Source organism: Dicentrarchus labrax, unplaced genomic scaffold (genome assembly GCF_905237075.1).
Source record: "Dicentrarchus labrax unplaced genomic scaffold, dlabrax2021, whole genome shotgun sequence".
Classification (NCBI taxonomy): Eukaryota; Metazoa; Chordata; class Actinopteri; family Moronidae; genus Dicentrarchus; species Dicentrarchus labrax.
This window is the reverse complement of record NW_026136723.1, coordinates 13,830,231-13,844,800: the sequence shown is the minus strand read 5'-3', so window position 1 is coordinate 13,844,800 and position 14,570 is coordinate 13,830,231. Positions and strand designations below refer to the sequence as shown.

At 39.1% G+C, this 14,570-nt stretch overlaps 2 protein-coding genes across 3 annotated transcripts in view; both read right to left on the bottom strand.

The window, feature by feature from the left end:
* Positions 1-3,191, bottom strand: part of calcr (calcitonin receptor) — a 63,579-nt gene extending 60,388 nt beyond the window's left edge. The window contains exon 1 of the mRNA XM_051389846.1: positions 2,800-3,191. The gene's annotated coding sequence lies outside the window, so the exon portion shown is untranslated. The remainder of the gene's footprint in view (positions 1-2,799) is intronic.
* Positions 3,192-11,705: 8,514 nt separating this feature from the next.
* On the bottom strand, positions 11,706-13,974 carry tfpi2 (tissue factor pathway inhibitor 2). 2 transcript variants are annotated; one of them, XM_051391120.1, is made up of 5 exons: positions 13,806-13,974; positions 13,521-13,691; positions 13,104-13,283; positions 12,535-12,712; positions 11,706-12,118 (listed from the first exon to the last, which is right to left on the bottom strand). In XM_051391120.1, the coding sequence occupies exons 1-5, from the start codon at positions 13,876-13,878 to the stop codon at positions 12,070-12,072; spliced, it is 651 nt and encodes a 216-aa protein (XP_051247080.1). In that variant the 5' UTR covers positions 13,879-13,974; the 3' UTR covers positions 11,706-12,069. The 2 variants fall into 2 exon arrangements, with proteins under 2 accessions (XP_051247080.1, XP_051247079.1); XM_051391119.1 differs by having other exon boundaries at positions 11,706-12,121; positions 12,539-12,712.
* Between the last annotated feature and the right edge of the window lie 596 nt (positions 13,975-14,570).

Sequence of the window (14,570 nt, the reverse complement as noted above, 5' to 3'; positions counted from 1 at the left end):
CTGACCTCTGCCACTGACCACACACTCCTATTTATTATGTCATGGAAAAGGTTAAACCGCACCCTTGGATCTGTCTGAGTCTGATGTATGGCTTGCTAGCATGGGAACTCTAGACCTTAATGTGTGACATTTCAGTGTTAGTCCAAATTATGCAGTTTCTCAAGACATTTAGCCTGGCTCCCGTTTCAAGGTTTGCAACACAGCCAATGTAAGTAGTTAACGGCGTGACAGCAAAATTGTTCACATCATCCAAGTGGCTTAAGACAGCATGGGGGTCAAAGGAGAGGGCTTTTCAACATTTGCAACTCTGGACCCGAATCATGTTAATTCACATAATTCCCTCTGATTTGTTCTGCCAAGGCAGCGATACGCAGCAGCATAAGTATCACTGTTAGTCCTAAGGAGTAAATTGAGCGTTGTCTTGTTCACGAACACGTCTATTACGATGCACAGACAGAGGGACAGAGTGACATTGTGGGTCATGGCATGTAGCTATGAATAAAACATGGAGCATTAGCTTGATTAATATTGAGGAATAACAACAGGCAGTGAATAGTCTGCTGACCTTCCCAGAGTGATGGGTCTCAATTACGTGCGTGTGTGTGTGTGTGTGTGTGTGAGACAGGGAGGGAGACAGAAGCTGTGCATGCAAGTGTGTGCAGCCGCGTTTTTGCATTCATGCAGTGTCTAAATCCTGTTATCCCTTGGCAATAATAGTATGGCCATGGGTACTGTAGTCCAAAACCCCAAATAAGATACAAAAATACAAAGTGTGCACCTCCCCCGTTCACCCACCTCTTAATTTGAGCCTAAAGCTTTAAAAGCTTTAAAAACACTTGGTGACCATTGACGTCTAACACACAGTGGACAGAGTTTTTGAATTTGAAGCACAATGCCCCTGTTAAAGACCCATCTTTGCTTTGTCATCTTTTCATGCAGACCTCTCTCTTTCTCAGACATCTCCCTCCTGTCCCTTCAAACGGGGAGCAAATTTGTTGTTTGCTCGCTCGCCTCCCTCTGACCGGACAGACGGGCAGAAAAAGACAGACGGACAACGTGTGAGATGATGAATGACAAACTTATCTGTGAGATTCAGAAAGCAGCCAGACACGTTGCCGACCCAGTCCAACTCACTGCAGGGCACTGTACACATCTCAGCCTGCCTGTCTGCATGCATCTCTTCTTTCTCGTTCCCTGCTGTTTCTGTCTCCCTCTTTCTTTTGACAGCCTTACTGTGTGTCTGTTGCTATTCTTGTACCCCACAGTATACTGTATCTACATCAGTGTTCCGAATGTGCAGAGAGGCTCTCGCTCCTCACAGTCATATCAGCTCACTGAAGCCACTTCACTCACCATTGCCTCTACTAAAACCCCAGATGACACAAGCCATTACTCGGAACACGGTTACGTAAACACAAAGGAATCCCCAAAAGAAGAATCCCAATTTAGCCGCAGACATCTTCAAGGCAGGCACTTCAGTTGCTGCTCTGAACTGACTGAACTGAGGCAGGCAGCATTCGGCGATGATTTTGGCTTATTTTGTTTCCGGATTGTGGGCCGGTGGGTCCATGATGGAATGCTTATTTTCCCTTTTTTCCGTGAATTTGCTAATATAATCAATATGAGGGTGGTTTAAAAGCGGTGTCAAAATTTCTCACGCAGAGGAGAAGAGAGAAGAAGTCCTGGGTGGATTTGGCTCGTGAAAATATAACTCATGCAAAGTCAACAGTTCTTTCTGAGAGCAAAGCAAATAGCAGCTTTAGTCTCCTCTGCAGAGACTCTCTGTTCTATAAGTGTGGCATTGAAATTAAGTGCAGAAAGGTTGCATGCATTGACCTTTAATCTGTGTATACGATTTGCGTGCTGCGTGATTGCGCGATGTGTGTGTGTGTGTGCTGGTGTGTGTTCATACAATGATATTAATCAGATTTAGAATCAGAATCCTAATCATTTTTTACCTGGAACATAAAATGCTTCTTCATTTTTGTTGTGTTAATTTCTATGAAGAGAAGCAGGAGCCTGTGTACAACCCAATTGTGTGTGTGTGTGTGTGTGTGTGTGTGTGTGTGTGTGTGTGTGTGTGTTATTGGATGTAAGTCGTGAGTGTGTGTATGCATAACACACTCCTTTACATCTCTTTGGCTGCAAAGAGGACACATTTAGACAAGCCTCCAAGCTACCTTATGTACGCAGTTTCAGTTTGTGCTCCACTATTGAAAATCCCTCAATAAATCTACACTGATTCAAATCTGCACGAGTTGTTTATGGTATTCCTGAGCATTATATATAAAATACCCTGTGGATCATTGCCTTTTTTTAAATTCCTTCAGGACAAGCCCAAAAACACTGAATAAGATTTGCTGTGTGTATAATGCATGCACCCATTACAATTTTAAATCTAATGAGAGCTCTTTTCTGCCTTTACTTGAGTTTTCAGCCATATAAATAGAGCATTACAGACTACTGTACAGCACAACATGAGTATGAGTCACATTCTGCATTTTCTGTGTTTTCCCTTAAAATATTCTTGAACTAAGCTGGTGTTTAGATCTAAACACCGCTTCTATACGCTGTATAATAATAACCCTTTAACAACATAAACACAGGAAAATGAAAATACAATACAAATATGTTATTGCGTCAGCAGTCACGGTCATGCAATGCAAAGAGAAACGGATTATCCTCCAGCAGTCCAAATAATGTGGAATAAAATATGGCAAATTGGGATTTAAACTAAGTGACAAGCTCCCAGCAGTGACTTAAAGAAGTTAAGAAGAAAAACCTGAGCCGGCGACTTACCTTACTTCAACAGATTTCAGAAACTGCAGCCCCAGTGAAAGAAACAGATGCTGAGGATGTTCAGGGGAGCCCGGTGCTCGTCCCTCCTCGGAGACTGACTCCGAGCTTCTGCGCTCCTATTTAACGCCGCGTCAATAAAAAACTTTTAAAAACCCACAATAAAAATCAATCAATAGCTACTACCACCGCGGCTTTGCCCAGGTGTCTACCTTTTTTTTAATGAGATAAATTAATGGCCGTTGGTACGCGCGGTGGAGGAGCGCTGGGCAGGGCGCCGCTCTGTAGCCGTTATGAGCGGTGACAGTTGACTGCCCGGTAATCCAAGTGCGTCTAACAGCCTCCTGTCTACGCGGACGAGCGTGTGGTGGTGGAGCTCCTCCTCGCCTTATCTCTGTCTGTGTGTTGCAGACACACACAGCGAGCGGAGGCTGCATTTCCATCGCGTGTGTGCGCACGGCTTGCGCGCCGGTATTAAAACGAACACCTTAATGAGAAATTGTAGAAATATGATACAGCTCAGTTGGTCTGTGGTTGGTTAGAATGACTTTGTTGACGTTATACAGCAGCATGCCTGTCATGTTATTTCAGAATATTCATTTAAAGGTAGTAAAGCTCCCTCTTTGTATAGATGAACATGTTTTATTATGTTAACCTGTTGTTATTGCTAATACAGTATAATTAATGGTCAATGGATCATTTGTATGGTAATCAAACTGATTACCATAGGCTTATTAAATCCCTCCTGCACACTTTATGGTTCAACAGTCACACTTTCGGGGGATACACATTAGATTTTATCAATTGCCTACACTGCAGATAACCTTAAACGTGCTTACTATGCTTGGAATTATCATCTGTGTCTGATACAGGGTTTTTTTCTCACTAAAACTGTGTCATTAAGAATTCTTAAAAAATAGAATTGCACAAAAAATAAAAGATATAAAATAATTAATTTCCTTCATTGAAAAAATACAACTGCTAGCCTCCAATTACTCTTTTTTTCTCCATTTTAGAGTTTTAACTGCTGGACACAAGATGGCTCCCACTTCACTGATGTCCACTCTCCACATTGCACTTGAATAAGTTGCATACTGGATCGTGATTGGCTTCAGTTGTGATGTCACAAAACCATGTTTATACATACACTTCCTATTTAAAGGTTCCTTGTTGTAGTTGGAGGCCTCTAGTAGTGTTATCGAGCTATTTTTCTATCGGATCCTAGTTTTGTTTGGCGAGCATGCAGGTGACACAATACACAAGCAGGTAGCGATAACGTGCAAAGATATGCTGCGATGTGCCAGCAAATACAGTCAAAAAGAAGACAGCTTGCTAGGAAAAGAAAAAAATTACTTTGCAAATGTTTTATGGTCTCACTCGACATGTTTGTTAGATCACAAGGATATGCATCATGTATTTTAGTAAACAACAGTGAATGTAAACTTTTGTTTGTTTGTAAGAAAATGACCAATGAGTTATTGGCCGATGTTATCCAATATCCAGTTCGTCGTCATCATCATCATCATCATCATCATCATCATCATCATCATCATCATCATCATCATCATCATCCTCAGTAATCATTCTTACAGGTGCAGATGCAAATGAGACAGTTTAGTAATATTATCATTGATCTATTTTTTAAAGGAGTGATATTTGATGAGGAAAATAAAAAAATAATAAAATAACTGAGAGCATAAAGCAGATTATTTCCTTATTAAAGGCCTGGTAATTTGATGCCTGGTAGTCAGACTTGCCATTTAGATAGCTCGTGGTTTATAAAACAGAAAACATCTGTGGAACCAACACCTTTGGGAGCACTTAAAAAAACAGGAAGTGCCTCTCTTTGTTGTGTTTTTCTACCAAAACTTTCATTTTATGCTCAATTATAACACAATCAGCTGTTTGTAAATCATAAATTTAACACTGATCTCCTATCATCACACAGACACGCACAGACACAGACACAGACACACACACACACACACACACAGTCAGTGGTGGGCATGTAGCTGCATATTTATGACACATTATAACAGTGAAAGACATGATGAGGCTGTCATTTCTAAAGCCAGGAGATCTGCAAACAAGCAGATCTGCCTTCAAACCAACAGGAAAGACAGAACATCCACCTGAGAGAAGGAGAGTGGACAAACACAATCTACTTGTAAATGATAGTCCTCTTCCAAAGCTGAAAACAACATTGCTCTTGTCAGCTACATTTGACATCCCCGTCTGCACACATACGTTAATTAGATTAACCCTAAATCATACTATAAACAATGTGACTTTCCCCCAGCACTGAATTCTGGACAGGGAAAGAGAATCAATTCATTTTTTTGTCTGTGTTCCAGATTTGGCTATTTTTTCGACTTTCAAAGGACTTCCTCTTTATCTCCTCATCAACACCTGAATAAAAGTCATTCTGAACGTGCAACACGATCATTGCATCATAATTCCCTCCTGGCAGAGCCCCCAATTTCGACTGGTCACATTTGAAGTTGTGCTGCAGATGGTAATGTGGTCAGAGGACACTTCCACGAAAAAACGAGGCCTCTTCACAGAATCCCCTCATTATGGTCAGTTGTGGTGATGATGGAAGGTGGTGGATGAATGAGGAAAATGGAGCTGGAGGGACGCCTGTTTTGTGGGACATGGTGTGATGTGAATTTAGAGGATAATGCCGGAGAAAAGGCTACGTGAGTCATAGTTTGAATTTAATAGGACGTCACTGCATTACATTCAGTTATAAAGGTATGTAATCTTATTTTTTTTATCTTGGAAATACAGAAAACATAGGAACAACAGATGATGCTTGAATGATTGTTTGGGCTGAAGGTTATGCATCGTGTCTGGCTACTGCTAATGACGCTAAATGAAGCAATGTTCGGAAGCATGCTTAATGAAGTTTCTGGCTGATTGTTTTCATATCTTTTCAACAGTGATAATGAATATCTGAATAACAACAAAACCTAATTTAAACTCATTTCCACTGATGCAACTTTGATGTCTCAGCAGGAAATAGTCATGAGGCGCTTTATAGAGCTGAATTTTTGACTGACTAAGTCAGTTCATTGAGTGTTTGCTGTGATATTTTATTCATGAATGTAGGATATTAATGTAGGTGTCCAGCTGTGAATCAGGAAATGTGTCCATATCCCAGTTAAATCCTCATGGTTGCTGTCTTCTTTAGTTTCTACAGCAGCTCACAATTTGTCTCTAGACGACATAATCACTATAGCGTCTCTCTGCTGTTAAGCTTCAGTGAAGACTGAGCCGTACGATATTATTGAAACAACATTCATGAATTATTACATTAAAATGAATTAAAAGACTACCATTATGTGAAAGTCGTCACTCATAGTGATATATACAGATCTTTTATCTCCCAGCTTGAGCGTTTAAGCATCTGTTTATCAACTCATTGTTTTGGTTTTATGGCCCGCCACTTAACTGTTTTGGTTCACTTTCATTGCTCCATTTCAAGCAACAAAGAGCAGCTGTCTTCCGGAAAAAATAAAACTCTCATAAACCCACTGTATGCTACCTGCCCAGCACCAGACAGCAGCCGGACAAATGTAGCAACTGTGAATATAGTGAAGCATGTAGCCACTAAGGCGGTAGCTATTTCCCTTGGTGGAGACCAAAAACAAAGTGTGAATATTTTATTGCATTAAACAGACAGGTACATTTAAAAAATGAATGACAATGTTGTTACATATCTACTGGAAATGAGCAACTGTTTGGCAATAACTTCACCGTTTTAACTTAAACAGTGATAAGATGTCAATGCTGAGTTTATAGCTTGTCACCACGGCCCCCAAGGGTCCAAATAATCAGGTAACACAAGTTTGAGATGGCTATGTAGTTAACTGGTACTGGTTATGTGTCTTGTGTGTGGATTATGTTGTTTAACATCCGAACATCTGAATGTGACACCAGTCAGAGTCAGTGATATCCTTACTGACACTGTAAGTTTAGAAAATACTGCCTAAATCCCACTATACCCGGGCCTTATTAACTTGAACTTCAGAATGCATTTGTTTACAGAACAAAGACTGATTTTGTCCCCTATCTTTGTAGCTTGAGTAAAGGATCACTATTTGGACAATAAGGACAGAGGGAATGATTACAGCAACCAGTAACTCTTTGAATAAACATATTTTCAGCATGTATTATGTTGGACTTATGGGTGCAAATTCCCATAATGCATATATTTTTAACATAAAGTGCGATCAGTTGTTTGATTTAATCATTAGAGTCTTCTCCTACTGTCACAGTACTGAGCTTTGACATCTCTGGCACTCAGTTCAAACATTACAATCAGCCCTTTTCACAGACATTCTGACATGTAAGCACTGTAAGCAAGGGTGTGAGTAATAAAACTTGCAATGGCTGAATTCCATTTAGCTGCTTCAATTTCCAGGTCCCGATATTGTTCACATGGGCCTACTGCATGGCTAGGACACTGATAATGTTATTAGTAACATCTGTACTTTTCTGACTGTGATAAGTCAAAATATCTGTTGAGAATTGAGCACCATTTAGTGACAAATCTTTATTTATTCTCATAAATCTGTATTGCAATAAGTACAGTAAGCTCATATCCTTGATCAGCCACCTACAATATATCTTGTTTCGTTTGCAGCAGGTATCACAAAAGACAGATTATTCCTCACCTTCACTTTGCATACAACCTGCTTATTCAGGGAATTTTCAGCTCTCCTGTTCAACCCTCTCATGGGGAGCATTTGGTGGGCCAGCTTTCCTGAATGTAATATATATTAAAAACCCCATTATTAAGCAGCAAATTCAATTGTGCCAATGTGTTTAGCTGCTGACTCTGCAGGAGAAATGCTGAACAGGAGTTCGATATAAAGTCTTCAACCTCTAGTGAGCTGGTAATTGAAGCGTACAGGTAAAGAAGAAGAGGAAGAAGCTCCAGCTCACATTGAAATCTTTATTTCTATTTATTTTATATCTTTTCAACCGTGCTGGAAGAAAAAAAAATCATCATCTGGCTTAAGGGGAAAAAAGGCATCTGTATTTGTCCGTTCTGCTCAAATCGTTTTTAATCTTCCCAACCTTGATGAAAAGGGATTCTGGCACATGTGCAGGAGGGTAAAAGGAGTAGGTTTATTTACAGCTATGAGTCATCTGCTGTGAAAGAGATGGTATTCTCCAACAACAAAAGCCGCTATGATTGTCACAGTAAAGATCTGTGGCCGGTGGGTAGGATTTGGTCAATATTTTAATTTCTAACATTTACACAATGGGTTAGAACCCCTCTAGTAATAGTACCACGAGTCTGTCCCAGAAGCTGTAGAAATTAGTATTCACCTCAAAAATCAATTACTGCACCACTACCGGAGTTAAGGCAGGGTGAAATTACATTAGGACTTTAGAAGTCGGAAGGCGGTGCACTGACTGAAAGCTTCATCTACATGCATGTGCACAGGCAACACACACATTGACAAATGAATCTAGTCCTGTTGGCATTTCTCTGGGAATCAATTGGTAATCTGCGACGGCCTCCAGAACATCTCAGAAGTATGGCGTTCTCTGATTTGTTTAATTATACAGCTACACGTGTTTGGCAGCACGGACAGTCCAGATTCTCGTCCCCAGACACATCAATCTTAGGTGTGTGAGGGAAAGGGGAGGGCGGGTGGGATGTTCCACTTTACCCAGCGGAGGGTGGATGTTGGGGAAACTATGATGCCATGTCGTGGCAGGGAACCCTACAGACATGTTTGGTCTACAGTTTAAACAGACCTAAATCTGACAACCCAGGACTGCTGTATCTTAGAGTAAAAAATCACTTAACACTTGTACATGAACTGGAGCTTTTTCCCCTGTGAAATACTGTGAATGTTGCCTTAAATTAATTCAATGAATGTGTAAAGTTGTCTCTGGTTTAAACTGGGAGACTTATGCAACTTTCACACATAATAAAGGTTCAGAACTAATTTTGTGAACATAGAAAGACCAAATATACACGTAGTGAGGTTTGCTTCTTTTCAACATCTTTAAACTGCTCGCATCCTGTTATACGAGCTCAGGAGTTTTCATGAGCAATAACAAAGTTATCCATCCATCTATAGACATAGCTGTTTTGTTTGCTGATAATATCACAAATCGCCATAATGCATTTCCTGTTTCTTGCTTTGGGGACACTTGCACATTTGACAAGATTGATTTGTCTGAAGAAAAACAATATAATATCAGATTAGGATATATTTTTCTTCTGAGGGACTGTGTCTTTTAAATATTCTACTCATGCTTGCTTCAACATAAACCAATGTCTTAGATGAGAAACAAGATGAATTGTTTCTGTGCCAAAAAAAGAAAGATGAAATTTGTAAACCATGTAGCTGGATCTCCACCCGGTGGTTTTTATACTCTCTTGCTGCCAAAGCTGTGAGTGCCCATTTCAGCAAACAAGATCCACCTACAGGAACAGATTGTAGTAGAATAAATGCTGCTGAGTCAACACCTGAGCTACGTGGCGTGGGTTGCTCCAATATTCTGAAACATATGGTAACTACAAGTGACTGCAGAATCTGTTGTATCTGCAGTTTAGTGATTTAATTAAAGCCGTCAGAAAAGTAGCTAATTGACCAGGTTTAACATCAGATAACGGTTTTGAGTGCTAACGAATAGAGTATATTTACATCCTTACTCAAGTGCTGAACGTAAGAACTTATTTCACTATGTTACCTTTTTAGAGGCGAATATTGTACCATTTACTCCCCCACAGTTAACTTAAGTCACTAATTACTAGATAATACAATAATACAAAATACAGTCAACAAGTGAATGTATTATTATAAGTTACAAAATGATAAGATAAAAATGTATTTCAAATTAGCCCCACCTTTCCAACTGCAACATTAAAGTCATGTACACATTAATGCATCAATAATTATAAGTCATATATATATATTACTGTGAAATGGACATTCTGCGCAGAGTAATTCTACACTGTGGAATTGCAACTTTTACTTAAGTAGAAGATCTGAGTACTTCTTCCACCAGTACCCAAAAAAGAAGTGTCAAAGCTTTGTGAACTGCCACCAGGGGGCATCTAAAATACTAATCTTAAATTAGCATTCTCAATCTCCAGCAAGTATAAAGTATTTAACAGTAAATTAAAAAAACAGTAGCCTACACAGACATTATACAGTAACCTGCTTTAAAGCCAAGACTTGAATTTGAAAAAATTTTTTGTCACAAACACAAAACAATATTAATGCCTGACAAATGGGCAAAGGTCGCATCCTACATGAAATTAATCTCATTTTAAATGAGAAGCATGTTTCAATGTAAACGTCCATTAATCACCATTGAGAATGAGGGATAAAATTACCCTGCTTAATGTACTGCAGCTAATGAAATAACCAGAGGAGGATCAATTCATCTCAAGCCCTCTGAACTACACCAAATCTTTTGCAGTCAGTATTATATTACCGCCCATTAATGATCCAATGCAGAGCTTTGTTATAATTAAAAGTTAACCACTGTGTCCTTTTTTGTACCATCTCATACATTTGTCATGTTTTTCAGTGATTAAAATAGACCATGAGAATATGTTGCTTCAAGGTGTAATTGAACTCAAAACAAAAGATTTGTTACCATAATGGTCAGTGTTAGTATCATCTAAAGTGAATACTCATATATCATATAATATGCTATTCTGCATCATGCTTAATTTTCATCAAGTGTCCATAAGAAACTACCACTGACTCTAAATGACATTTAAAATTTTAATTTCTTTAGCTTTTCTGCTTTCTCCACCTTTGGGTAATGTTATTGATAAAAAAAAAGTCCAGGTAGGGAAGAAAAATTTACGTCAAAGAGCAGGAAATGGAAAGAAGCTTAACTTCAGTTCCCCGAAAACCACCAGTAGTGATGATTTCAAGATTATGTGGCTTTTGAGAAGCCGAGCACAGACTGTTAGGATGACATCCTCTCTCATATTGCTATCTAGCAGATGATTTAGCTTTGGTTCTTAATAGCAAAGGGCCTAGCCAGATGTATTACCTTTTATTGCTATTTATAGCCAAGCTAGATTGGGTGAGCAATTTCTTTTGATATCTTCCATAAATATTTATTGTCTGAAAAGTCACATAGCGCTTCAACTATTCTATTATAAGAGATGGAACAAAACAGAGATTTAGGGCAGTCAGAATATTCTGGAAAGCAGTATACTTTCGATTAATAGCCACTTTCCTTTAATGGGGTGGCAGAGCTATTTAATTTCTTCTGCTACATAAAGTATATAGAAGACTAAGTAGTATTGACAAAAACAAAAGGGGAAATCATATTCTATAATTGACCTTGGAAGACAATGTGTTTGTGCAGACATTAGCCTACACTGCTTTGTGCATGGATGCATTCCGGTTTGTACTTAAATTGTATTACTATAATTACATTATAATTGCTGAAAACATTGTTGGAAGCTCATGATTCACATTTTGTAAACCAGCAGCTTCCACTCCTCTAAACATGCAGTATCTAATGAACCTGCCACAGTAGCCTTTGCTGCTTCATAATTGCTTCCTTCCTGATTCAAGGCTATGCTGAGGCGACCAAGATATAGGCTCAAGTGCCTTGCAAAGTATTACCAGATAAGGAAGGAAGACAGCAGCATTAGTAAGAAATGGAAGAGGCCTAGAGATAAAGTGAAAGTGCCTGAGAGAAAGTAAAGAAACCAGACGAGCCTGTTTGTTCTTTTTTCTTGGCTGCAGTGTTGTTGTGCTTCAAAAAAGTAATACTCTAGAAGTCACATGCATTCACTGCAGCAGTTGAAGAAGTTGCAATTAACACATTTTTTTCTCTTAGTTAATTTTTCTTATAACACACAATACAGTCATGAACAGACAACAGTGCAAAATATGACACAATACTTAAAATTCTGTACGTTTTATTAAAACATGTGCTTATAAAACAGTTAATCAAATAAAAAAAAGTTCACTTCACATAATGTATTACTTATAGAAAACATACATTACATACATACAGTATCAAAAAATACACAGTCAGGAACATTAGTGCAGTAGTAACAAACGTCATCAACAGCATATAAATACAGTAAAAATGTGTTTATGTGCCACTAAAAGTCTTCCAGTAACAACATTAAAGACCTGGTCAACAATTTGGTACAAAGTCGGTTTAACAAATGTTAGTATCCATTAAGGAGCTTGTCCAAGTGAGAGTCCCTGAGAACACCTGTCAAATGTCTACGCCTGCAAGAAAGTGATGTGATTATTTCTATTCCGTCTCATGCGACGACCTTTTCCTTGGCTTGTGTGTTTTTTCCCTCCTGGAACAAAAAAAGTGTTTAACAGCTGATTAGATATGATAGTCTATAATTCTAATGCATATTTACTTTCTATAATTAAGCAAATAGAAGTTTCTAGAGCCAGATTTTCCTTCATTTTCTCTCAGTTATAATATAATGTTTTGTTGCAGATGAATAGTTTGGAGGACATCAAGCCCCCCGAGTAAATGATAATGGGTTCCTCAGATTCCAAGCAATTTTTAAGCCTGTTAAGAAAATCAGCTGAACATTATCCTTTAACTTCCTGAATTATATCCAAATGCAAACTGACAAGTGGCTTTAACTGGCAATACAAGTCATTACTGAATTAAGGAATCTGCAAAATCTCCTCAAATTATCATCTTTAGTTACAGTCTTCATTGTGGACACTTTAACCACAGGAATTCCCCGCTCACACACCTCTAACACACACGTCCATGCAGCTCTGCCTAGAGACGAAGTTGTTGCTGCTTCCTCCGCAACCTGAGTAGATGAACTCCTCACACATCTTGGTGGCTTTGTTGTAGTAATACCGAGGAATGGAGGCTGAACATTTCCCTTTGTCCAAAGGGTCCAGGCAGAGCACAGGAACAGCTGTAAAATATGACACAATGCACAATAAGCATTCTTTCTCTTTTCTAAACAATAAAAATTCAAACTTTTGGAATCAAATCGGGTCCAATATTCTGGCATTTGGCAATACTATTGCATTGTAGTCCACACATGCAGAGCTGCCGGTCAGCATCACTTCAGGACCAGTGGTGCCCCCGGAAATTCAGTCTTCTTTGTTTTACATTGATTTCATATACATTAAATTACTTTTAAATAAATATAGGCCTTACATTGATTTAAATAAATAGCACCTTATGTAAAATATCACATAGCAGTATATTATGCATACAGTACTCAGATGCATATATTGCTTGGCAGTGTCCCTGTGCAGGATTACTCAGTGGCAGCACAGTGTAAATGAGTTTATACTAACTTTTTCGTGGACTGCAGTACTCCATGCAAGAGGTGAAGTCTCGGAAGCGATTCGAATTGCCCTCGCAGCCGCCGTAGAAAAAGGACTCACACTGCATGGTGGTCATGTTGAAGAAGTAGCGGCGAAAGAGAGCCCGACACGGTCCCTCATCTTTATGAAACCTGCAGACTTGGGGAATCTCTGCGGAGAGGAGGGACACAATGTAAGGCTGGGAATAGAGGAACATCCTAAGGTGTTTATGCACCTCATGCACAAAAAGAACAAACTTTAAAAAGTCTACCATGACATTTATGTTTTAGTAGGCTATAGTTAGTTTTCAGTATAAAATACAAGAGTAAAAAAAACACTACTCATTTAACTTTAAGTGGGCAAGGTCACCATCATCTTAAGTGTATGCTCATCACACTGAGAACTTACTTGGGATTCTGAAGCATGTTTTCTGGCACTCCTGATAACTCTTGAAGTTATTGGCGTTTCCTTGGCACCCTCCATAATAGAAAATCTCGCACTTTTGGGTCACAGTGTTGTAATAATAGCGCTCGATTTCTCCCCTGCAAGGTCCCTCATCCAATTGAAGCAGGCACACGCCTGCAAGCAGAAAAGACACTGTTAGAAAAACACGAAATCACCATGAGGGGGTATTGAAGCTTTAATCATTGCTCCTGAACACCAAACACCATCTATAATGCCGACATATCTTACCATTACGCGACAACGCCAAAACGTCGTAGAACGAGGAAAGAAGCGTAAACAGCGCCAATATGCAAAACTCCATAGTGAAACTTTAGCTCCAAAGTCTTTGTCGGTTTGCCGACCATCCAAACCACATCCAGTTTTATAGCTGAAGCGAGTGATTCTCTGGGGAAGTGTAGGGGCGGGGAGTTACTGACTCATTTTCATCATAGTACAGTGGAATTAGATCAGAGTGGTGATGAATTTATTATTGACATCAGAGAGAGGTTGTCTTTACGCTGTTGTATTGCGTAAAGGACTGTAAATGTAGTGACTAAGGTCATATTCAACCTAACTATGATAACACAAGAGAGAGGGTCAAAGGAATAAGACATTGTTTTTTTAATGATGATGATGATGATGATGATGTACAGTAATCCACTGATCCCACAGCCTCATATTATTCCAGGGACAAAATTCTTTCTTAGTCCCGCCCCAACACACACACACACACACACACACACACTCACTTTCACTCAGCCTACATTTTCAGCCTTGCGAACTGTTATCTTTTGTTTTGCTTAATGATTACAGCCACCTCCAACATTCTTTCAAGAAAACAGTAATGTCTTGCTCCAGTAAACGCCCAAGGTCTCCATTCCTTACTTGTAAGCAGCATTATTATACTTCAGTAGAAATGCACAACAAAACATAACTTTTTGGTTGTATAATTCTACCCCACTGTTTTTTTCCATCTATTGCTAAACATATTACTGGAAAACTGCCGTGCAGTCA

Coding starts and splice junctions, on each gene's coding strand:
- tfpi2 (XM_051391119.1), bottom strand. CDS start 13,878: ATGGAGTTTTGCATATTGGCGCTGTTTACGCTTCTTTCCTCGTTCTAC. Junction 13,692..13,805: donor TTTGGCGTTGTCGCGTAATG/GTAAGATATGTC, acceptor TTCTGCTTGCAG/GCGTGTGCCTGCTTCAATTG. Junction 12,713..13,103: donor GTACTGCAGTCCACGAAAAA/GTTAGTATAAAC, acceptor CATATTTTACAG/CTGTTCCTGTGCTCTGCCTG.